The sequence below is a fragment of the Bombina bombina genome, chromosome 4, assembly GCF_027579735.1.
Source record: "Bombina bombina isolate aBomBom1 chromosome 4, aBomBom1.pri, whole genome shotgun sequence".
Lineage (NCBI taxonomy): Eukaryota > Metazoa > Chordata > Amphibia > Anura > Bombinatoridae > Bombina > Bombina bombina.
The window spans coordinates 961,786,010-961,813,099 of NC_069502.1; the positions used below are offsets into that span (position 1 = coordinate 961,786,010).

At 35.7% G+C, this 27,090-nt stretch overlaps 1 protein-coding gene across 1 annotated transcript in view; it reads right to left on the reverse strand.

The window, feature by feature from the left end:
• The window catches only part of SYNDIG1 (synapse differentiation inducing 1), a 661,334-nt gene that overhangs the window by 266,501 nt on the left and 367,743 nt on the right, over positions 1-27,090 (reverse strand). The window contains exon 2 of the mRNA XM_053711979.1: positions 17,727-18,288. Coding sequence (XP_053567954.1) covers positions 17,727-18,206 — 480 coding nt within the window. The 5' untranslated portion in view covers positions 18,207-18,288. The remainder of the gene's footprint in view (positions 1-17,726; positions 18,289-27,090) is intronic.

Below are 27,090 nucleotides of genomic sequence, written 5' to 3' on the forward strand. Positions count from 1 at the left end.
AAAAAGCTAATCATTTAATCTATTAAGGTAATTTGCTTTTGTAATTGCAATTAGCAGATGTAATTACATTAAAGCTATTTTATGCATAAACTATCATTTCTTTCTATTCTTGCAAAGGAAAAATGCCAGTGTCAGTATAGTATATAAGGTATTTAAAAAAAAAAAAACAGTAATCTTAACACTAGAATATTAACAATAGTGATGTCACGAACCTAAAATTTTCGGTTCGCGAACCGCGGACTCGAACTTCCGGTATTGTTCGCGAACGCAGGAACCGCGCGAACCACCATTGAATTCAATAGGCAGGCGAACTTTAAAACCTACAAGGAACTCTTTCTGGCCACAATAGTGATGGAAAAGTTGTTTCAAGGGTACTAACACCTGGACTGTTGCATGCTGGAGGGGATCCCTGGCAAAACTCCCATGGAAAATTACATAGTTGATGCAGAGTCTGCTTTTAAGCCATAATGGGTCTAAATCAACTAACATTCCCCAAAGTGGCTGTCTCAAAACATCCCGGACAGAAGATAGATTGATAGTGATAGATAGGATAGATAGATATACATAGATTGATAGTTAGATAGAATTGATAGAAGAGAAATAGATAGATTTGTTAGATATATAATTACCCTAATAAATTCTAATAATCAAACATGCGTTCTTGGACCCAACTAGCTTGTGTCAATTAGTACTTTTCTTAGCACTTTAATCCCTGTCCCCCCCCCCCCCTATCGGGGGAGTTCTATATGGCCTGCCAGATTACCCTGAAAAATTATAATAATAAGACATGTGGTCTGCTACCTATTTTAACGAGGTTGTGTTTTAAGTACTACCATTCTTAGCACTTTAATCTCTGTGACTCCCCCTATTTGGTGAGGTCTATACGGCCTGGATGATTACCCATACAAAATATAATAATAAGACATCTGCTCTTGGTCTGCGACCCATGGTAACTATGTTGTGTTAATTAGTAATGTCCTTCACATTTTAATAGCTGTTACTCATACTCACCCTATCGGTGGAGGTCTATATGGCCTGCATGATTACCCTTACAAAATATAACAACCAAACATATGTTCTGGGACCCATGGTAAGTAGGTTGTGTTATGTAGTACTGTTCTTTGCATTTTCATACCTGTTACAACACCAAATGGTGGCAGGTCTATCTGTCCTTCATGATTAGCTGCACCCAAACCCAAAAAAGCAGAGTGGTCTTAGACTAACACCCATGGCTAACTCTGTTGTTTCAATTAGTACTATTCTTAGGCACTTTCATCCCTGTTACGGGCGGTCTACATGGCCATCATGATTAGCCGAACAAAATACTACAATCCAACCTTTGCTCAGTCTTCATAGGCCCTTCATTGTCTGTATTTTGATAGTACAGTTCTTATTATTTTTATAGCTGATACAACACCAAATGTTGTCAGCTCTATATGGCCTGCATGATTAGCTGCACCCAATACAAAAATAAATTCAAGCGGTCTTGGATTAACACCCATGGCTAACTCTGTTGTTTCAAGTAGTACTATTCTTAGCACTTTCATCTCATCATCCCTGTTACTTCCAGGACTCTCGGTGGTGGGTGGTCTACATGGCCATCATGATTAGCCTAACCAAATACTACAATCCAACCTTGGCTCAGTCTTCCTAAGGCCCTTCATTGGCTGTATTTTGGTAGTACTGTTCTTATTACTACATGGTGGTCTACATGGCCATCATGATTAGCCTAACCAAATACTACAATCCAACCTTGGCTCAGTCTTCCTAAGGCCCTTCATTGGCTGTATTTTGGTAGTACTGTTCTTATTAGTTTAATAGCTGATACAACACCCGAATGTTGTCAGCTCTATATGGCCTGCATGAATAGCCGCACCCAAAGCCAAAAAAAAGCCAAGCGGTTTTGCACTAACACCCATGGCTAACTCTGTTGTTTCAAGTCTACTATTCTTAGCTCTTTCATCTCATCATCCCTGTTACTTCCAGGACTCTCGGTGGTGGTGGTCTACATGGCCATCATGATTAGCCTAACCAAATACTACAATCCAACCTTGGCCCAGTCTTCCTAAGGCCCTTCATTGGCTGTATTTTGGTAGTATTGTTTCTTATTAGTTTAATAGCTGATACAACACCGAATGTTGTCAGCTCTATATGGCCTGCATGAATAGCCCGCAACCCAAATCCAAAAAAAAAGCCAAGCGGTTTTGCACTAACACCCATGGCTAACTCTGTTGTTTCAAGTTCTACTATTCTTAGCTCTTTCAACTCATCATCCCTGTTACTTCCAGGACTCTCGGTGGTGGTGGTCTACATGGCCATCATGATTAGCCTAACCAAATACTACAATCCAACCTTGGCCCAGTCTTCCTAAGGCCCTTCATTGGCTGTATTTTGGTAGTACTGTTCTTATTAGTTTAATAGCTGATACGACAACCGAATGTTGTCAGCTCTATATGGCCTGCATGAATAGCCGCACCCAAAGCCAAAAAAAAGCCAAGCGGTTTTGCACTAACACCCATGGCTAACTCTGTTGTTTCAAGTTCTACTATTCTTAGCTCTTTCATCTCATGGCACAAAAGGATGGCAGGCAGGAGGGAGATGCAATTCAAGGAAACTAGGAGACTGATTACTGACAGTCTAAACAGTGATGATTGACAATTTTTGAAATACTGTTAACAGAAATATGATTGCTGACAACAATTGGCTAGGTAGGCCTGGCTCACAGCAGGCTGCAAGGCAGGAGGAAAGTGCTATTCAATGGCACCAGCAAACTGACGATTCAAATCACAGCAACTATTACGCAAAAATTTTAATTATTAGACTACTGTCACAACAAATATGATTGGTGTAAATATTTTTTAAGTAGGGCCTGGCACACAGGCTTGGAAGGCTGTAGAAAAGTGCAATTCAAAGGCACGAGCAAACTGAGGGTTAAGATCATCAACAATAAAGATTTTTGTAATTTTAATTAGTAACTATACTGTGACAAAAAAATTTGGATTGGTGTAAATAGTTGGCAAGACGGCCTGGCACAAAAGGATGGCAGGCAGGAGGGAGATGCAATTCAAGGACACTAGGAGACTGATTACTGACAGTCTAAACAGTGATGATTGACAATTTTTGCAATACTGTTAACAGAAATATGATTGGTGACAACAATTGGCTAGGTGGGCCTGGCTCACAGCAGGCTGCAAGGCAGGAGGAAAGTGCTATTCAATGGCACCAGCAAACTGAGGATTCAAATCACAGCAACTATTACCAAAAATTTAATTTTTAATTATTAGAATACTGTCACAACAAATATGATTTGGTGTAAATATTTTTTGAGTAGGCCTGGCACACAGGCTTGGAAGGCTGTGAGAAAAGTGCAATTCCAAGGCACGAGCAAACTGAGGGTTAAGATCAACACTAAACAAATTTTATTTTATTTTATTTAAATTAATAACTATACTGAGTGGTCGCACTGGCTGGCTGCTACGTAGGGCAGCAATTATAACAACAGTATGCTGTGTAAGTCATATAGACAGTTAGACACAGGCTGATAGAAAATACAATTAGATTACACTAGCATAATGATTTAAAAGACTTTTTTTTTTGGAAATTTTAAAGAAAAAGGTTAAGCACATGCATATAAATCGTGGCTGATAGCCTTGGAAGGGCAGCTATTAAAAACAGTAGGCTATGTATTTCGGATACACACACGCCTGATAGAAAATACTATTAGATTACACTAGAAAAATGATTGAAATTATTTTTTTTGGGGGGGGAATTAAAAAAAGGTTAAACACATATGAGTCGTGGCTCATAGACTAGGGAGGCAGCAAGTAAACACAGTAGGCTCTCTATGTCAGCAAAACACACAGGCCGGATAGAAAATTAGATTTGATTACACTAGCAAACAAATTTAAACTTTTTTTTTTTTATATATTAAAATTAAGGTGAAAGAAAAATAGAATATGATTGCTGGGTGGCTGCCTGGCACAGACCAATTAACCAAAAGACTGAAAAAAAAAGAGGGTATATTAATGCTGAGTGAGCCTGACAGACACAGGCATGATAGTAAATGTAATTAGATTACACTAGAAAAAATATTTTTTTGTGTTTTTTTTTAAAATTAAAAATAATGTTATAAACGGATATTAACACTGGTGGCTGCTGGCTGGCACAGAGCAATGAACCAGAGTATATGCTGTGTGACACTGGCCTGATAGAAAATGAAAAAAAAATTACACTAGAAAAAATAATTATATTTTTTGGGGTAGTTAAATTTTAAATAATGTTGTTAGGGAGATATCAGTGGTGGCAGTAGTCACAGCATATGCTGTGAGCCTTAAACACACAGCTGAAAGCCAGGCAAATGCTAATAAAAAAAAAAAAGAAATAAAAAAAAAAACGGCAAGAAATATAGCCCTAAAAAGGGCTTTTTGGGGTGCTGTGCTTGCAGCAGAGATGAGTGGAGTCCTTCTGGACTGTAAATACACTAGCCTAGCTATGTTTTTTCCTATGAATGTCAGGAGCAAAAACATAACACGTCCTATCATTAAAAAAGCAAGGTCGTTATGAGTCTAAAATGGCGGATTCCGAGTAGCTGGGAGTGTCTGTGAGGGAGTGTCTGATGTTGATCTGGCTCTAATGTGTCAGGGCGGCTGTGACATAAAGGGTCAAAGTTTCCACCAATGATGACACATAGGGGGCGGGATCGAACATCGCCATGTGTTCGCCCACAAACGCGAACGCAAACAAGCTATGTTCGCTGTGAACCGTTCGCGGGCGCGAACAGTTCGGGACATCACTAATTAACAAATTAGCAGGTTAAAAACAAAACAGCAGACATCATTTAATTCTGATAACTGCTAAAGAAGTTACATTTCAAATTTTAACTGTGAGTTGAAATTACAACAACAACAAAAAATTTCATTCAAAATGTTCCAACATCGATTAAATATAACCACTATAATAAAAATTACAAATGTGTTTTTTTTAGAATTTCATTAAAGGGATACTAAACCCAATTTTTTTCTTTAATGATTCAGCTAGAGCAGGGTTCTTCAAACCACAGGTTGGGACTCATTACTGGGTCGCAACACCATGTTTACTAGGTTGCGACATGTGTTTGTGTTGTAGGAAAGTGTGTGTGGTGTGTGTGTTATATGAGAGCGTGTGTGCTGCGTATTGTATGAGAGTGTGTATTTTGTGTATGTTATATGAGAGTGTGTGCGGTGTATGACAATGTGTGGTGTGTGTGTGTGTTATAAGAGTCTGTGGTGTGTTTTGTATGACAGTGTGAGTTGTATGAGATTGTGTGGTGTATGTGAGTGTTATAAGAGTGTGTGGTGTGCGGGTATATGACAGGTGTGTGGTGGGTGTGTGAGTGTTATAAGAGTGTGTGGTGTGTTTTGTATGACAGTGTGTGTTGTATGAGATTGTGTGGTGTATGTGAGTGTTTAATAAGAGTGTGTGGTGTGCGTGTGTATGACAGTGTGTGGTGTGTGTGAGTGTTATAAGAGTGTGTGGTGTGTGTTGTATGACAGTGTGTGGTGTGTGTGAGTGTTATAAGAGTGTGTGGTGGGCGGTGTATGACAGTGTGTGGTGTGTGTGAGTGTTATAAGAGTGTGTGGTGTGTGTTGTATGACAGTGGTGTGGTGTGTGGAGTGTTATAAGAGTGTGTGGTGTGTGTTGTATGACAGTGGTGTGGTGCGTGTGAGTGTTATAAGAGTGTGGTGGTGTGTTTTGTATGACAGTGTGTGTTGTATGAGATTGTGTGTGCTTTATGAGATTGTGTGTGTTATTACATTTTTACAACACTTTCAAGTTTGACAACAATCAGGAATAAAGTATGCATATATTGTAGTCACTTTTCGAAAAAATTGGCAGTTATCTTGTTCTATTTTACTTCAGAAATGTTCAGATCAAGCATAAAAATAGGTATTTGTAAATGGCACTGGGTCTTGGGGAAAAAAATGTTTGAAGAACCCTAAGCTAAAGCATGCAATTTTAAGGCAACTTTCTAATTTAGGTCTTATTATCAAATTTTCTTTGTCTCTTTGCTATCTTTATTTAAAAAGCAGGAAGGTAGAAGCTTAGGAGCTGGGCCATTTTTGGTTAAAAACCTGGGTTACCGTTGCTTATTGGTGGCTAAATTTAGCCACAATAAGAAAGCACTATCCAGGGTGCTGAACCCTATAATGGGCTTGTCTCCTAAGCTTTACATTCCTGCTTTTAAATAAAGATACCAATAGAACGAAGAACGAAGAAAAATTGATAATAGGGAGTAAATTAGAAAGTTGCTTAACGGACCAGTCAACACTGTAGATTTGCATAATCAACAAATGCAAGATACAAGACAATGGCAATAGCACTTAGTCTGAACTTCAAAGTGAGTAGTAGATTTTTTTTTCTAACAATTTTAAAGGTATGTCTTTTTCCACTCCCCCTGTACCATGTGATAGCCATCAGCTAATCACAAATGCATACATGTACCATGTGACAGCAAATCAGCCATTCACAAATGCATACACGCTTATTCTTGCACATCATGCTCAGTACAAGCTGGTGACTCAAAAAGTGTAAATATAAAAAGACTGTTCACATGTTGTTAATGGAAGTAAATTGGAAAGGTTGTTTAAAATTGCCGCTCTATCTATATAATAAAAGTTTAATTTTGATTGAGTGTCCCTCAATGCATGCTCTATCTGAATCATGAAAGAAAAAAAAAAATGGGTTTAGCATCCCTTTAAGTGGAAAGGTATTTTTTTTCTTTTGATTTTTTTTTTTAAAGGGCTATGGAAGCAATGCATTGTGGGCCTATAGTTCTTATCTGCTGTCAAAATTTATGTTAAAATGACAGTAATTTCTGTGCTTGCATAGGGTATATTAGACTGTAATGTGTTGCAAAATTTTTTTTTTTTACAAATGTGCTTTGTTTTGCAGTGGTGACTTGCTGCAACAAATTAGAAGAGATAGTGCTATTCGTGAAAATGAAAGTACAAATATTCCTGCAACTAAATATTCCTACAACTCAACAATTCTGTGCTTAAATTAAATTGCAATTTTGGATTTAAACTGTTAATTGTTTAAATACTTTCTCCTGGCAGTTGAATCAAAATCAATATTGAAGTCCTTTTCATTGACTTTAAAAAGAGTTGGAAGTGGGTTATCAGATTTTAAACACAATTCTATAGGGAACAGTGGAACAAAACACATTATTTTGAAAATATACAACTAGCTGAGTCATCATTGTTCTATTACATAAAATAGATTTTGTTTTTATTCAAATCTATTTTGTCATTTCTTGGGTCATCGGTATAGTGCATTGTGATTAGTAATTTTTTTTTCATTCTGCATTTTTATTTTTTAATATTTATCAAAGGCATATTTAGGCATACGCGCATAGTTGGAATAGCACCTCAGTTGCAAGCTACTTTTTCACCACATAGTTCATAATAAACAGGTTTCAATTAAATTTAATTAATTTAATTAATCTTTTGATTGTTTACTTGCACCAACAAATATCCCTTTATGCTGTTAGAATGTAAATGATTGAAAAACAATTAGAACCCCCTTACTTGACTACAAGTGAGTCAATCAGTAATATTTTATTATTCATCAGCAGATATACGGACTACTTTTCAAAATTTACTAAAACTAGAACAATCTCACCAATCCCCGCAATCCTATTCTATGTCATGCAGCCTAAATCAGATTCAAAACAGAATTCACCATAAACATGTTCATTTATGCAGTAAATAACCAAAAACATTTATTTAGACTTTCTTTTAATAATTTTGCCCACTTTGCTGTGACATCTCAAAATTGTGTGTTTTTTTTTTCCAATGGTTTGATGAGTGTGCTAGTGACATCTTTGTTTTGCTTGTTCAAGTACATAGTTCTCCTGGAACATCCCCAAATTCTAATGACAGTGAAATTGAGTGGAATGTTGTGGGCTGCTAGACTGATAAGTTATGGGTCATGCTAATTAGGTCATCTAGTGCTGCACTGTATTTTCATTTTTTCAATGTGTATATTGTAGGGGCAAGTAGATGTTTCACTACCATGGGCAAGCACATATAGTTTGTCCCAGGACCATGGACAGCAACACAGCTTGTCACAGGACCATGGAACAGCAACTACCTATGAGACTTTCGTTAGGGGTTATGGATTATGAAGGATAACAGTATGGTAAAGCATAGTGTAGAAGTTAAAAATTGTGGGCAGAATAGTTTAGAAAGAATATTTTGAAGTGTGGCATAGGACCATCGAGAAATATATATTTTAAATATTTATATAAATACTAATGGCTAGATTACAAGTTGTGCGTTAGGGGTATAAAAAGCAGCATTAACAGGTCCTAACGCTGCTTTTTTTTATGCCCGCTGGTATTACGAGCCTTGAAGGTTTAGGGGCTCACCCGCACACTTTTTTGGCCTTACCGCAAAACGACTTACGTACACTTTGCAAAGGTCTTTTTCTATGGGACTTTCGATAGCGCCGGTATTATGAGTCTATCCTGGAGAGGCCAAAAAGTGAGCGGTACACCCTACAGCCACCGTCAAGAGTCCTAACGCATTTAAATGTCAGTAGTTAAGAGTTTTAGGGTACAATGCCGTAACATAAAACTCATAACTTAAGTGCTAAAAAGTACACTAACACCCATAAACTACCTATTAACCCCTAAACCGAGGCCCTCCCACATCGCAAATACTAAAATAAAATTATTAACCCCTAATCTGCCGCTCCGGACATTGCTGCAACTATAATAAACATATTAACCCCTATATCGCCACACTGCCGCCTCGCAAACATTTAAATATTATTAACCCCTAATCTGCCGTCTCTAACATCGGCGCCACCTATCTACATTTATTGACCCCTAATCTGCCGCCCCCCAACGTCGCTGCCACTATATTAAATGTATTAACCCCTAACCTAAGTCTAACCCTAACACCCCCTAACTTAAATATAATTTAAATAAATCTAAATAAAAATGAATATTATTACCTAAATAATTCCTATTTAAAACTAAACTTACCTATAAAATAAACCCTAAGCTAGCTACAATATAACTAAGAGTTTACATTGTCATCTATTCTTAGGGTTTATTTTTATTTTACAGGCAAGTTTGCATTTTATTTTAACTAGGTAGAATAGTTATTAACTATTTAATAACTACTAGCTAAAATAAATACAAAAGTACTGTAAAATAAAACCTAACCTAAGTTACTATAACCACCTACACTACACTAAAATTAAAAAATTAACTAAATTTAAATAACAATTAACTAAAATAAATTAAATTAGCTAAAGTACAAAAAGAAAAAAACACACTAAATTACAGAAAATAATAAACAAATTACAAGATATTTAAACTAATTACACCTAATCTAATAGCCTATCAAAAAAAACCCCCCCAAAATAAAAAAAAATCCCTAGCCTAAACTAACTATCAATAGCCCTTAAAAAGGGCCTTTTGCGGGGCATTGCCCCAAAGTAATCAGCTATTTTACTGTAAAAAAAAAATACAAACAACCCCCCCAACAGTAAAACACACCACCCACACACCAACCCCCCAAATAAAATACTATCTAAAAAAACCTAAGCTCCCCATTGCCCTGAAAAGGGCATTTGGGATGGGCATTGCCCTTAAAAGGGCATTTAGCTCTTTTGCGGCCCAAACCTAATCTAAAAAATAAAACCCACTAATAAACCCTTAAAAAAACCTAACACCAACCCCCTGAAGAATCGACTTAACTGTTTCTGAAGACCCACACATCCATCCTCAAGGAAGCGGCAGAAGTCTTCATCCAACCAGGCGAGTCCTCACGAAGCCCGGGAGAAAGTCCTTCATCCAAGCGGGAGAAGTGGTCCTCCAGAAGGGCAGAAGTCTTCATCCAGTCGGCATCTTCTTCTTCATCCATCCGACGCGGAGCGGCTCCATCTTCAAGACATCCGGCTCGGAGCATCCTCTTCAAACGACGGGCTTCTTACTGAATGGCGGTTCCTTTAAGTGACGTCATCCAAGATGGCGTCCCTTAGATTCCGATTAGCTGATAAATTCAGCACAAATCCGAATTAAGGTAGAAAAAATCCTATTGGCTGATGCAATCAGCCAATAGAATTAAAGTTCAATCCTATTGGCTGATCCAATCAGCCAATAGGATTGAGCTCGCATTCTATTGGCTGATTGGAACAGCCAATAGAATGCAAGCTCAATCCAATTGGCTGATTGCATCAGCCAATAGGATTTTTTCTACCGTAATTCCGATTGGCTGATAGAATTCTATCAGCCAATCAGAATCTAAGGGACGCCATCTTGGATGATGTCACTTAAAGGAACGGTCATTCAGTGAGAAGACTTTGTTTGAAGAGGATGCTCTGCGTCGGATGTCTTGAAGATGGAGCCATTCCGCATCGGATGAATGAAGATAGAAGATGCAGTCTGGATGAAGACTTCTGCCTGTCTGGAGGACCACTTCGCCCGGCTTGGATGAAGGCTTCTCCCGGTTTCGTTGAAGACTTCGGGCCTGGTTGGATGAAGACTTTTGCCGCTTCCTTGAGGATGGATGTCCGGTCTTCAGAACTGTAAGTCGATCTTCAGGGGGTTAGTGTTAGGTTTTTTAAAGGGTGTATTGGGTGGGTTTTATTTTTTAGATTAGAGTTTGGGCCACAAAAAAGAGCCAACTGCCCTTTTAAGTGCAGTGCCCATCCAAATGCCCTTTTCAGGGCAATGGGGAGTTTAGGTTTTTATAGATAGTATTTTATTTGGTGGGATGGTTGTGTGGGTGGTGGGTTTTACTGTAGTTTTACGGTAGTTTAGGCTAGGGTTTTTTATTTTTTGGGGGGGCTTTTTTTATTTTGATAGGGCTATTAGATTAGGTGTAATTAGTTTAAAGATCTGTAATTTGTTTTTTATTTTCTATAATTTAGTGTTTGTTTATTTTTGTAATTTAGCTAATTTAATTTAATTTATTTAATTGTTGTTAATGTATTTAATGATAGTGTAGTGTTCGGTGTTATTGTAACTTAGGTTATGTTTTATTTTACAGGTACTTTTGTATTTATTTTAGCTAGGTAGTTATTAAATAGTTATAACTATTTAATTAACTATCTACCTAGTTAAAAGAAATACAAACTTGCCTGTAAAATAAAAATAAACCCTAAACTATATACAATGTAACTATTAGTTATATTGTAGCTAGTGTAGGGTTTATTTTATAGGTAAGTATTTAGTTTTTAAATAGGAATTATTTAGGTAATAATATAAATTTTTATTTAGATTTATTATATTATATTTAAATTAGGGGGTGTTAGGGTTAGACTTAGGTTTAGGGGTTAATACATTTAGTATAGTGGCGGCAGATTAGGGGTTAATAAATGTAGGTAGGTGGCGCAATGTTAGGGATGGCAAATTAGGGGTTAATAATATTTAACTAATGTTTGCGAGGCAAGAGTGCGGTGGTTTAGGGGTTAATATGTTTATTATAGTGGCGGCGACGTTGGGGGCAGCAGATTAGGGGTTAATAAGTGTAGGTAGGGTGCGGCGACATTGGGGGCCGCAAGATTAGGGGTTAATAAATATAGTGTAGGTGTCGGCGATGTTGGGGGCAGCAGATTAGGGGTTCATAAGTATAATGTAGGTGGTGGCGGTGTCCGGAGCGGCAGATTAGGGTTTAATAAATATAATGCATAACTGTAAGATTAGGGGTGTTTAGACTTGAGGTTCATTTTAGGGTGTTAGGTGTAGACATACATTTTATTTCCCCATAGGAATCAATGGGGCTGCGTTACTAAGTTTTACGTTGCTTTTTTGCAGGTGTTAGACTTTTTCTCAGCCGGCTCTCCCTGTTGAATCCTACGGGGAAATCGTGCACGAGCACGTACGACCAGCTCACGGCTGACTTAAGCAGCTCTGGTATTGGAGTGCGGTAAGGAGCAAAATTTTGCTCAACGCTCACTTCTTGCCTTTTAACGCAGGGTTTGTAAAAACCCATAATACCAGCGCTGCAGGTAAGTGAGCAGTGAGAGAAAACTGCTCGTTAGACTGCACAGCTCATAACGAAAAACACTGTGTAATCTGGCCGTTAGTATGGTGACAAAAACCATAAGATGTTACAAATACATAAACAACTGGAGGATTTTTTTTTGTCTGATACCTTATATATTGGATGTAAAGGTTTCTATCAGGTTTCTATTTCAAGTCCTAAGCTACTAGTCAGGCCAAAATGTTACTCACCACTTCTGATACCACCCACACCATATCCACTACACCATACCCCCTCTTTGCATATGTTTAGCCATTGTGAAGCACTTTATTGTGCAGTCATTTTTAGAATTGTTTTATACCATAACAAAATAAATAATCCTACAAACAGTAATATATTAACAAAATTAAGTGAATAATAGTTAGCAACATCAACTAGGTTCTTGGGATAGAAAAATAAAGTTGTTGAACTGAGAGAATGCAGAGAGTGCTGACAGTCATGGAAGGCTGGAAAGTCATAGCAGACCTGAAGATTTTTTTTTTTTTTTTAATAATTGTCACCTCTCTCTTCTCCACTCCCTTCTATCTTCAGTCTCTCTTTTTTTAATCCCTCCCTTCTCTCTCAGCGCATATCTTCTTTTTACCCTCTTTCTTTTCCTTCTCTCAAATCTCTACACTCTTTTTTTCTCCACTCTCTCAACTACATCTCCTTCTCCACTTTTACTTTTCCTCTCCATTCTCTCTTTCTCTGCCCCCGTTAACCCTCTCAGAAATAACAGTCTAAGTACTAATGGGGTCCTTATAGCCTTAGAGGAATAACATATCCTTGCCCTTGATGGATATTTAAAGGGACAGTCTACACCAGAATTTTGTATTGTTTAAAAAGATAAATAATCCCTTTATTACCCATTCCCTAGTTTTCCTCAATCCACAAAGTTATATAAATACACTTTTTACCTCTGTGATTACCTTGTATCTAAGCCTCTGCAAACTGCCCACTTATTTCAGTTCTTTTGACAGACATCAATTTTAGCCAATTAGAGCTGGCTCACCTAAACTCCACATGCGGGAGCACAGTGTTATCTATATGACACACATGAACTAACATCCTCTAGTGGTGAAAAACTGTCAAAATGCCCTGAGAGAAGAGGCGATCTTCAAGGGCTTATAAATTAGCATATGAAACTCCTAGGTTTAGCTTTCAACTAAGAACACCAAAAGAACAAAGCAAAATGTGTGATAAAAGAAAATTGGAAAAAATTTTAAAATTACATTTTCTTTCTGAATCATGAAAGTTTATTTTGGACTAGACTGTCCCTTTAATATCCCTTAAGATAATATTTTTAGCACATAGCCCAAAATGTGTGTTTGTCAGTGCTGCAATAGTAGTGCACATTTTGCAAATACAATGTGCTAACTTTGCTACTTACAAGATGCCATCAGACTTCGGACACTCTTTTACTCTCCACCGTTAAATTTCCACTTGCCAATGGCAAATGGGCGTGTGGAAATTTTGAGCCCTGTTTCGATTTCATTCCAGTTTCTAACACATCTACATTATACATATTCTGCTATTTGATCTGATCACATCAGACATTAACAAATGCAAACATCATGTGATGTTCTGTAATAGTTATTATTCATTCCACAGAGTACTGAGTTAAAGTGGATATGCTGTATTTATTTTGTGGGGGAAAATGCAGCAAAATCGAGCACATTAAAATTGAATGAGAAGAGAGCATTATGTACACACTGCAAATTCTCAAGGGAATTAGGTTAAATCTATGAACCAATGGTGAGCTAATTTTGCTGAAACAGTATTTATTTATACCTTCTGTTTCATCTATCTTTATGATTTTTTAAAGGAGTTTACCTTTATATCTATAATTGATGACGAATTCCGTATTTGAAATGTATTACATTTTTATGCTGTTTCTGAGCATTTAAATAATATTACACAAATATAATTCACTTAAAATGTTAAGCATACTAGAAACTGCAACAACCAGAAGAAAAAAAAAAGAAAAGAAAATGTGATTAAGTGATGCATACAAATGGATAATGACATTAAAATAATCACAGCATAAATTAAGCATGTGCATATGTATATGTGTGTGTGTATCAGTGATTTCTCTATAATTTGATCAGGAATTGTGCGACCAAGGCAACATTTGACAAGGGTAGCTCATTGAGAAAACACATTCTGGATAATAGTTGTTAGGAGAAATTGTATCAATTGGGCATCAGAACACTCATGAAATTTGCCTTTTTTTTACCTTTCTTTAATATTGGGTGGACTTGTAACTTCTCCTTCTGGATTAGTAAAAAATAGTGATTTTTTTTCACCCCTCATACAACACCACATATTTTAAGTTATTTCCAGAAAATCAATGCACTAGTGGGACCTTTATGTATGCATCTGGTAAGCCAATAACAAGTAACATATGTGTGCAGCCAGCAATCACGAGCTAGTTACCAGTAGCACATTGTTGCTTCTGAGTCTATCCTGGTATACTTTTCATCAAAGGACACCAAGAGTAGATTTGAAATAAAGAAGTTATTAAGTAAAATAAGTAAATCTGTTAAAATTGCATGCAAAGAACTCCATGTACTATTGGGTGCATAGACAAGGTTCCTGACTTGAGAACCTGTCTGCCTGTCTTTGCTGTGGATGAGCAGCTAACACTGTACATCCGCTGCCTGTTGCACAAGTATTTGTAACACAAGAGCAGGGCCTGTCAATCACGCTGAACAAATTAGTTTAGGGGAATTTATCTTTGCAACCTGTCAGGTCATGGAGATTTTGCAAAGCAGCATTGCATCTTGCGGTAAGCAGGTTTACATGAAGCAGCCTGCACTGCAAGGGCTCCAAATCAGCATCCACTGCTTAGTACATGGATCCCTTTACCTGAATCATTAAAGTTTAATTTTGACTTTTCTATAAGTGGAACAACCAAACATGCACCACAGCAAATAATTTGTATTCACTAGGTTTTGAAAACAAATAGTTATTTTTTTTTACTGTTTTGAAAAAAGTCTGTTATTTATTTAAAAATATAAGATTTATAGAAAGGGGAAGCTTTCCCCTTTAAATAAATTATTTTGCATCCCTCTGCACATGGTTTATTTTCTCTGGTATATATATCGGAAGAAAAAAGGTCAAGTAAATGGAACTGTTAACACCTTGAAATTGTATTAGAAACAGTTTAGTTATGAATAGTGAAACAACTTTGCATTATACTTTAATTATTCATTTTGCCCCTTTTCATATAATTTATACCTTAAATTGTGGCTTTTCTAATGTTCAGAACTAAAAAAGTACCCTGCAATCTTCTCAAGGCTAACCCTACTACACATATTTTCCTAATGGGCTTTTACAGATAGAGACAGCATGACAATGCACTTTATACCAGCATAATGACTGTGGCTAGCTTCGTTGGCATATGGAATCACAGATTGGCTCCCACAAATGAAAAAAATTGTGGGTTAAGTTTGGCTGTTGAAAAACACCTGCAGGAAAAAAAGATGTTAATTTGTTTGAAAAAACGGGTAGCCTTGTCATCTGCAGACACAAACCCAGATTGACTCATCTAAATAAGGGAAGGTATGGGTAGCATTTCACTTTATAAACACAACTGCAGTAAATAAGATGTCGATTTGTTTGAATTTTTTTTAGAATTGGCTGATAAGTTATTCTATAGAAAGATAACAGAAGTAATTACTGTCCCTTTAAAGTTGTTTCAAAGGACATTATAGTGGAAAAATGTCAATCTCTAATTTGTAAGAGCATGCATTTTTAACACTAGCAATCATGTAATGCTATATATTTAGCACCTGAAAAGTTATTAAAAACATAGTTAAAGTAGAGCTTAGGAGCATCAAAGCACTACTGACCCCAAACAGATATAGCTACTGATCTAATCAGCAGTGGGAGTTGTACAGCAAGGTTGAAAACATAGTGTTGTATGGTGGTGTGTTAAAATGACATGCTCTAACAAATAAAAGATTGCCATTTTTCCACTAAAGATAGATTTAGTACCCCTGCAGGTGGTCAGGTTCGCAGTTAGCAAACCTGTCCACCTGAAATCATCACTTGTGATGTTTCATCACGCTGTGAATTTTAATATTGCACATTATTTTGAAATGTCACCCCTTGCTCCAGCGCAACCAATAGCACTAGAGCAGGAAATGTCAATCCCTCCAAATGAGCAAGTGATTGATCGCGCCAGCTCTGAGGTGGCGAAGAAGCAAAAGAAGCAGTTTCTGCTTCTTAAATACATGTGGCAGCAGTCTCGCTTATGCAAACCTGCTCCACATAGCTGAAAAAGCTGCAAATGTAGATGAGGGTGAAAGAAGACAGAAGTCCATCAAGTTCAACCTATACAGATCCTATGTGATTTACAATAAGGAAGCTCCCATTGAGCTACAATTAATACAATTAAAAAGCTGACACAAGCAATCATATCTCTGAATTCTGTTTTAAGTCAGAAATATATCCATTTTTAAATGTATCTGATGTATCTAATGTATTGGTATTCTCTACCTTCTTAGGCTATGAGTTCTACAATTTGTTTGCTCTTACACTGAAAAAAAATGTATGCAGCTAGAGATTAAATCTACTTTCCTCTAGCCTTAAATTGTGACATTTTGTCACAAACAATTGTCTTGGGATAAACAGAGCTTCTGCCAGTTCTGTATATGGGCCTTACATATATTTATATAAAGTAATTATATCACCTCTCATGAGGCTTTTTTCTACAGAAAACAGACCCAGTTTGGATAACCTTTCCCCTTAGTGTAAATTCTCCATTCCCCTTATTAGTTTTGTGGCCCTTCTTTGAACTTTTTCTAATTCTGAAATGTCCTTTTTGGAAATTGGTCCCCAGAACTGTATTCCATACTCAAGGTGAGATCTTACCAAGGATTTATACAGTGACAGAATTATGCTTACTTTCCTCCCATTAACCTCTTAAGGACATATGACGGAATTTTTCCGTCATAAAACAATTGAGCAAACTGAAAGCTGTGTCCTTAAAGGGTTAATACCTCTTTTAACACATACTAGAATCTTATTTGCCTTAGAAGTCACTGCCTTACATTGGGCTAGATTACAAGTGGAGCGCTATTTTAACGTGTACACGTAAAGGCAAAAATGTGCCCATTTACGGGCACACATTAAATAACCAGACATTACAAGTGGCTGGTTAATGCTTCTGCGAGCTCGCAGGAGCACGTTGCGCTTAGCACAATTGACCTAGGCCATTGTGCACTCATTTGTTTATTGTTATTTTTCTTCAAGTAAGCCCAAATCCTTTTCATCCTCTAGTTTGCTTAATCTAGACCGATTTGAATAATGGGTTGCCTGAAAAGTTTTACTTCCAAAATTTAGAACCTTATATTTACCAGTATTAAATTTTCACTTTTCATTTACCAGCCCATTCTTCCATTATTTTTTTTAAATCACCTTACCTTACCTTGTGTCATCTGAAATTATATAGATGTTGCAATTTAATCATTCCTACAAAGTCCTTAATAAAAAATATTATTAAGAACACGGCAAGCAAATTAACCTTTTTTAAAAAAAAAAATTGGGGTAGGAGAATCTAATGAAAATATTATTTAGTTTAAAAATCTAATTTCAACTGCAACAAGAAAAAATATATTTTAACATCCATTTTAACATCCATTTCATTTAAAGATATCTCTTCCACTCTCATAATAGTTAAGTGTAATATACAATTGTGCTGACCTCTAATTCCTGAAAGTCATCTTCTTCTTCCACATCATATGAAAGAGTATGAATTTTGATATCTTCAGCAGAAAGGTCAATGAACTTGCTATCAGGGTAGTCTAGACTGTCTTTGGTTGGCGACCTATCTTCGATAAATGTAGTTTCACAACACTCAGTACTGACATTCTCACCCCAGGAGCGCAAGACATTCTCGGAATACAGAATGATGTTAGGACGATAGTGAGATTCCACAGTGTGTTGAAGCATGTTTGGATCCAACAGCTGTTGAACTGGGTCATTTTTAATGTTGTCCATACTAGTCTGAGCTGTGATATTTCCAACAATGTGACTCTGGTATTGAGGAGTAGGGTAAACAGATACCATACCATCTTTATTCTCTGCCATTAAATTTCTTGTGTTGATTAAGCCATTTTTTTTCCCACCCTCTGTGATTTTATTATGCATAAGCACACTGCTCTGTTCAATTAAACCATCCATATTGAGTATTTATTTCTTGCTTCTGTGGCTCCAGTTGAATGTAGGAGATGCAGGTCACATTTGCCTAATGGCTTTTATTTTCCTGAAAGCAGTAAAAATAAACGATGTAAGAAAAAAAGAGAAAAATGTCAGCCAGCAACAAATAAAAATAAGTAATCAGATGAATCATCATAATGTAGACATTGTGCCAGATATTGGAAAAACAAATTCTGCATTTTTACTCTTTTCCTTTTTAAAAAGATCGGTCAAAGACATACAAAGATGTATAATCACATCATAATACTAATATTTTTTTTATTTATTTAACCTTTCCACTTTTTTATTTTCCAGTATGTATACAGTTTCATAAATATGCATACAAAATCATCTGAACATTTCTTGCATTTTAAAAGGCAGAACTGTTTCTTTATTAATAATAATAAAACAGGTTTAAAGGGCATGAAATCCAAATTGTTTTTCTTGGTAATTCAGATAGAGGATACAATTTAAAAAATCTTTCCAATTTAGTTTTATTTATCAAATTAACTTTGTTCTTTTTGTATAATTTGTTTAAAAAATATACATAGGTAGACTCAGGAGCATGCTCTTGTCTAGATCACTATATAGCATAATTATTATTATTATTTTTTTTTAAAACAATGCTTTCAACAAGGCTATACATTGTGCAAATATTGCTGTCATTTAGTATTCAAGTTTATTTCAAACATGTATCTATAGGAATCATGAAAACAAATAGGGACAGTAAATATAAAAATAGTTTGCAAGACATTTCAAGCATTGCACTGCAATCTAGTTGTAGCAGGCAATATTAGATTTATTTTTTAACAAAATCCAAGCTTGGCCTCTCTTTGTGTTCCCATACTGCAGCATTTTATCCTTACTAAGCAACTGTCCCCATCTGTAAAGCTTTTTTAAAACAAAACTGCACACTCTCTCGCACAGCCCCATAGACTACAATTAGAAAGTGCCCTCTTGTGTAGTTAAAAAGGATACTAAACCCATTTTTTTTCTTTAATGATTCAGATAGAGCATGCAATTTTAAGCAACTTTCTATTTTACTTCTGTTATCAATTTTTCTTCATTCTCTTGCTATCTTTATTTAAAAAGCAGGAATGTAAAGAGCTTGGCCCATTTTTGTTATGCTTGCTAAATGTAGCCACCAATAAGCAAGCACTATCCAGGGTGCTGAACCTAAAAGGGTCTGGCTCCTAAGCTTTACATTCCTGCTTTTTAAATAAAGATAACAAGAGAACAAAGACAAATTGATAGTTGGAGTAATTTAGAAAGTTGCTTAAAATTGCAGGCTCTATCTGAATTATGAAAGAAAAAATTTGGGTTTAGTATCCCTTTAAAGGACCACTAAACACACATTGTAAACTACATGATTTTATACCTTCATATCTAAGAATAACTTTGCAATGAAACAGCAGCTTTATTTTGTCAAATGTTTTATGTTTATTCTGTTTACTAATTTCCCTGTCCCCCAGAACAAAAGAATCCTTGCTAACCAATCACAAACAAATATTCAGATATGCAAAGAAAAATAAAAGATGGCACTACCATAGGTCACTGGGAGACACATGGGTATTCCTTCCAACTGTAGAAAAACATTAGCCAAACTAAATATAGGGTTTATTATACAGTTATGATATTTTGCAATGTTGCACCATGTGTCACTTTGTGGTTTTAATTTGTTGATTTTACTCATAGCTAATAAAAGTTAAGTTTTACCCTCCTTCTTTTGGGCAAAGTATTTTTGCTCACCTCCTAGATACATCCTAAGTGTTGTGAGTGCTAGTTAGTACACACATTGCAAGTGTCTTTCCACTTGATTTTTTCTAATATTCAGATATGTTTGTGCAGTTAAGAAAGACAGTAGAAGCCTGCCCTTATCTCCTCCCTTAAGGTGGTTTAGCACTGATTTAACTTAGTTAATATTGCAAAGAATGCTTCTCCTAACATGATTGTTGATGCAAAACTGATAATCCACCTTTTACAAACTTGTAATTGTGGAGAATCTTAGGGAGAGGGTGATATAAAGAAAAGCTTGCATAAATTGCCTAAAAGTTTTAACCCAAAACTTCCCTGGGAGAAAGTAAAACAAGCACATTTTTTAGATTTATTTTACAGCAAAAGGTGGCAAAATAAATAATGAATGTATATTGCAATAATGTTTCACTTGCAATAATAAAACATTTAATGAGTTGTTGAAAAGCCAAGTTTAATGGTCCTTTAATATCTATATGGCCCACCTGAAAAAAAGCCTCACACCCAAAGGCAGGAAACTAGTAAGGAGAAAATAGAGATAAAGCTTTTGATATTTAAAAATGTTCTAACCTTGCCTATTACAGTTGTAATGCAATGATTTAAATGTATTACATTTTTTTTTTGCATTTACTGTCCCTTTAATGACTATTAGTAAATGGAAGAGTAACTAAGTGAGTGACATTTAATTTAATTTTAAATCTATAGATATAATACTAAAATAAACTTTTCTAAATTGCCATACATTTAAAAGGAAAATATTTTCATCAGCATTTAAATATGTGGTTCTGTTTACAAAAAATATTAAAGCAAAGCGGTTTAAATTTAAAAACAGAAACAAATGGAATTGTTTAGTTCCTATTGATGCTTATTGTTTGTTAGGTACTTTCCACTAATGCACCTTAATTGACTTCTATTTCTATTTCACATCAAGGGGTTGGGCACGTGACAGGCTGGTACGCCCCCCCCCCGTCTCAGACCACAAGCTTTCTGTTAACAAACAACTGCCCAATTAACCCCTCTAGCCCTGTTGTATTGGTAGCCATTGTTGAAGAGTAAGCCTAGGTAGATTTATAGGAACCCAGAAATGTTCACTTGTCTTTATTACTCTATGGTAGCAATGTTTGCAACAATGTTTCTAGCATTGTTATAAATTAAATTAAAATGTGACATTTTTGCTTTATAATGTCCTGCTAGGCTAAAACAGATGAAAACAGTAGTGGACAAATCCAGCAATAACATAGATGAGTTGCCTAAAAAAGGAAGGTTGTTGTTATGAAATGGTAATCTCAACACATTATTACACATTCACTGAGCTGGAAAGAAAATACTATTACTCTTTTATGGATTTATGCTCCTGCTGAAATAAAATCTTTAGTAACTTATACCATTGTATTCAATATATAATAACCCACTGAACAAATTAGTAGCCAGATATAAAGAAATTTGTTGGTTGTATAGGGTTATATCAATTAAAATGATGCCCAATTTTATTTATGTTTAAAAATCAGAACCACCAAACAGTAATATAAGATATAAAATGCATAGAATAATATTTACCTAAATATAAAATCATGTAAGGGAATAATTGTTTATCCACATTCTCAAAAATATAAAGACTATAAAGTGTAATTTAACTAAAATCTAAATAACTGGGAAATTCATATTGACTTTATTTTTGTAAGGTACAAAATAATCTTTTTTTTAGGAGCAGGAAACAAAAGTAAAATTAACCTGACGCCTGTGGAAGGGGTGAGGCCAGGGTTGCCACCTCGGCCATGTTTTCCTGGACACTTATGAGATACACATGGTGCAGGGTTTGTAGGGAGGAACATGCATTGTGCTGCTCATTAGCACTATTCATGTAATGTCCAGAGGCACAATACATGCTCCGCCCTGCTTACTTTGCAGCATGCATAACTCATAAGTGTGCAGGAAAACATGGCCGAAGTGGCAACCTTAGGTGTGGCTCTGTAACGTGTTGTGGTTATTGTTTGGTCAGATACACAACTGTTGGCAGACATCATCACTTTTGTTTTTTTTAATATTTCTTAACTATTCATGTGCTATCTCTTTAATTCATAAAATGAACCTATTATATAATGTAAGTCAATTAATTATGTTACAGGCTTAATAACTCTTATAATCTTTTTTATATTTAAGACTTTGAAATTCTAAAGCCTACATTATTTATTTTGCATATACTGATATTACGAGTTAGGTGCATGTGAACTCGACCTCGTGTTTGCATTGCGCAGAAGCATTGCGCTCATGAGAGCGTGCTTCCATAGGCTCCAAAGGAAACCTTGTTCTGATGCCGTCATACGTGGCACAGAACCTAAGCACAGCAAAAGGGGTAAGTTGGGCAGCAATGGGCAGCAATCTTAAATATATATGTATATGCTTTTATATATATATATGTGTGTGTGTTAATATATGTATATACATAAGCATATACATTTATATTTACAGGGAACACACAGTTCACATTCATTGCAATGTAAAGGCATTTTTCAGTGACTTTTTTTTTTTCAAATACCCCACAGCTGTCAACTTTAGCCCCCCAAAACTGCCTAGTGCAGTTATTTATTTATTTTTAAATTAACCAGGAGGTCTGAGCTTGCAGGTAGCAATCACTAGCCACTTCAAATGACTGGTTATTTATTGTGCTCCAGCAAACGGGGGGAATTTACACTTGTAATCTAGGCATAAGTTTACAAATGATAAATAAATGTAAAATATAAAAAATAATTATGCCCTCCAAAACAATAAAGAAAAATAATTAAAACACTTTCCTTGTAATGCAAAGACCCACACATTCCTGTGCAAAAATGTATTAATAGTCTCTCAAAGTTTCAGACAATTATGTATTGATCATAATGTATTTTTTCAATAAGAGTATCCTGGTTTGTAGTGACCGTCCCACCACCACCCATAGCACACCCTGAATCTGCCCAACTTTGCCTACAACATGCCCCTCCCAGCGCAAAACCCTCCAGGAAATGTTAGGCGGTATGTACATTTATTATGTCCTATTTTGGGGTGTATGGTGTCAGCACAGCCAGTTTGAAAGTAGAAGAATGAGATGATGTCCTTTAAAGGACCACTCAATGCAGTAGAATTGCATACTCAAAAAGTAGATAATAAAAAGACAATGATTTCACACCTACTCTGAATTTCAAATAAGCAGTAGATTTTTTTTTCTGACAAATTTATATTTTTCTTCCATTTTCCGCCCCCCTGTATTATGTGACAGGCATCTGCCAATGATAGACAAGTATACATATACCTTGTGAGTTCGTGCACATGCTCAGTAGGATCTTGTTTCCCAGAAAGTGTATATATAACAAGATTGTGCAAAATTTGATAATGGAAGTAAATTGTAAAGTGTCTTAAAACTGTATGCTCTTTCTGAATTATAAAAGTTTATTTTGACTTGAGTGTCCCTTTAATTATCCATCAACTACAGTGTGATGTCAACCATAGACCGCAGACTCAAAGATTAAGGTTTAATATATTGAAATTTCACACAAGATAATGTTGATACCTTAGCTGATGGACCCCACATTGAGTAATTTATCCTAAAAAAAACAAAACACTATTAGCTAGAATATACTTTCCCTATATACACCCCCTCTGAAGTGTTGTCTGGGTTGAATGGTCCACCCTGGTCCAATATAGAGCTAGTCCTGGCTGCCAGTGCTGTAATTGTTAATGTAAATCATCCTGCCACAACCATCTACGCAATATTTCAAAGATTCACCCTTTTCTGAGCGCTAACACCCCAAAGCAAATAATCGACTCCCTTGTTATTTCCCGACTTGACTACTGCAATAACCTACTTACTGGCCTTCCTCTTTCCCGCCTATCCCCCCTTCAATCCATCCTAAATGCCTCTGCCAGGCTAATCCACCTTTCCCGTTGCTCTGTATTTGCTGAACTTCTTTGTGAGTCCCTTCATTGGCTCCCCATTCACAGCAGAATTAAATTCAAAATTCTCACCCTTACATACAAAGCTCTCACCAACACCGCTCCCCTCTACCTATCCTCTCTAATAAACAAGTATACTCCAGCCCGCCCACTAAGATCCAACAATAACCTGCTCCTTGCATCCTCGACTATCACCTCTTCTCATGCTAGACTGTAGGTCTTCTGTCGTGCCGCACCTACCCTCTGGAACACTCTCCCTCGTGATGTCAGACTTTGCTCTAATCTTTCTTTCTTTAAATGATCCCTGAAGACTTTTCTGTTCAGAGAAGCCTACCACCCAACTCAATAATAAATTAATTTCACTTACCTAACAACATTTCCCTCATCTAACGTTCTCAATCTTTCAGTCCTCATTTCCTGTTTCTCAACCTCCTACTCTTCTGGATTGTAAGTTCCCACGGGAATAGGACCCTGAATTCCTCCTGTATGTGTTTGTAAATTTTATCTTATCTCTTACAAGTTTTATATCATTGTTTTATTTAAATTAATTGTATCCATGGACAGCGCTGCAGAATATGTTGGCGCTTCATAAATAAAGTATAATAATAATATAATAATCAAGGCAGAATAAACTCATCTACGCAATAAGAGCTTCCTATTTTTAAAAACTCATCTACGCAATACGAGCTTCCTATTCTTTAAATATTAGTTTTACAGCAATTCTTATAATAAAGATAATGGTATCAATATTATTGTGTTATAAACTTATATCGAAAGTATATGGTGTTTTATTTTTTTCATCCACAAATCCTTTAATGCATTTACATACTTACCATTCAATAAAATAATAATTACCTTTTACACCCCGACCTTCCAATACTGCTTTCATAAGCTTTATCTATGCAAGTTATTTCAGCACATTACAGGAAATTCTGCCAAGAATATTATAAGATTTTTGTTTAATTCTTGTGTAAATTCAGTGCTTTCATGAAATATCCACTTATTCCACTTATCTAACTTGCCAGTTAAAGGGACATGAAACTCAAAAATGTTCTTTCATAATTTAGAGCATACAATTTTAAACAACTTTCCAATTTACTTCTGTTATTTAATTTGCTTCCATCTCTTGTTATCCTTTGCTGAAAGGTTTATCTAGGAAACCCAAGGAGCAGCAAATAACCTAGGTTCTAGCTGCTGATTGGCGGCTGCATATATTTACTGATTGTCATTGGCTCGCCCATGTGTTCAGTTAGAAACCAGCAGTGCATTGTTGTTCTTTCAACAAAGCATACCAAGAGAATTAAGCAAATTTGATAATAGAAGTAAACTGGAAAGTTGTTTAAAGTTGTATATTCTACCTAAATCATGAAAGAACAATTTTGGGTTTCATGTCTCTTTAAAGCTGCAACATTTTGCATAGTTCATATAAGCTTTAAACAATGAATTAAATATTTTTGCTTCTAAAAAATAAGATTTATTTTAAGGTTAAACATTGGCAAGTTGTTTCTTAGGTTGATTAAAAGGACATGAAACCCAAATATTTCTTTCATGATTCAGACAGAGCATACCATTTAAAAAAAAAAAAGTATACCTAGGTAGGCTGTGGAGTGCCAATGCACTACTGGGAGCTAGCTGCTGATTGGTGCCTAGCACATATATGCCTCTTGACATTGGCTCACCTAATGTGTCTAGTACTGCATTGCTGCTCCTTCAAAAAAGATACCATGAGAATGAAGTAAATTTGATAATAGAAGTACAATTGCTTATAATTCTATTCTCTATCTAATTGGTATTCAAACCTGTCCTCAGACCTCCCTAACAGATTTTGATGATATCTGAACTAGAGCACAAGTGAAATAATATGGTGATTAGTAAACATGATTATTAACCTGCTCTCAACCAAGGTAATCCTGAAAATCTGGCCTGTTAGGGAGACTTGAGGACAGGTTTGAAAACCAGTGCTCTATCTTAATCATGAAAGATTTTGGGTTTCACGCCCCTTTAAGAAAATAGTCAAAAAGAATCTGCAACAAATAATACTAGGTAGTGCAAACGGTCATCACATTTGGTGCAATTTATATGCCAGTTGGTCTTCACAGCAACCAACACAATGGTCCAAGGAAGTAACTTAAAACCAATGTCAATCCCCTTTGTAATGTTGCAGATTAATGCCATGTGGCGACCCTTTTCTTTTTTTACGATTTCAGAAGACCGGTTCACAAAAGTGGAGCTATTTGAGTATTTAAACACTTGAACTCTGGACACTTTTGTTCAGTGTGTTAAAGGGATATGAAACCCAAACATTGTATTTTGTGATTCAGACAGAGAACAATTTTAAAAAAATTATTAAAGATATCACAAGTAATCACTGTTAAAAATGGAACCTCGGCAATGCTGAGAAAATATTGCTAATCTGCAAATTAGCTTTTTATTATAGGTTCAACACATCCAACTGTGAATTTAAGCACTAAACCCCAATAATGGAAGTAATCTCATTATTAGCACTGCAAAATCTAAATAATGATGGTTGTGTTTTTCTCTGCAGGAAAGTGTTACACTATTACTGGGCTTCAAATATATTATTTTAAGATAACAAAGTGGCCAAATATTTCTTTGAAAAAAACAAGGAAATGAGGTCACATAAGAGCAATTGATAAAGATGATGTTATGGCTATTAAAAATATATATATATATCTTTACAAATTCTGTATAATTTAACTAAAACCAGAATAACTGGTAAATTCATACTTCTGAAAGGAACATGAAAGTCAACATTAAAGTTTCATAGTTTAGATTGAGCAAGTCCTTTTAAGACAGTTTTACATTAACTTCCATTATCAGATTTAATATGTTCTCTTAGTATCCTTTGTTGAAAAACATATGTACATATGCTCAGCAGCAGCAATGCACTACTGGGAGCTAGTCAGTGATTGGTGCTTACATGCATTTTCTCTTATCATTGGCTCCTCAGATGTGTTCATCTAGCTCCAAGTAATACATTGCTGCTCTGTTGTTGTTTTTAACTAGATGTTTAACCCCTTTGAAGGGGTTGATATTAAGTGACTTATCAATAAAAATCTCCATAGACATTTTAATGGTGACATAGACATTTTAAAGGATTATATCCACCCCACTAATGTGTAGTAATAATAATAATAATAATAATAATAATAATAATATACTTATGTCC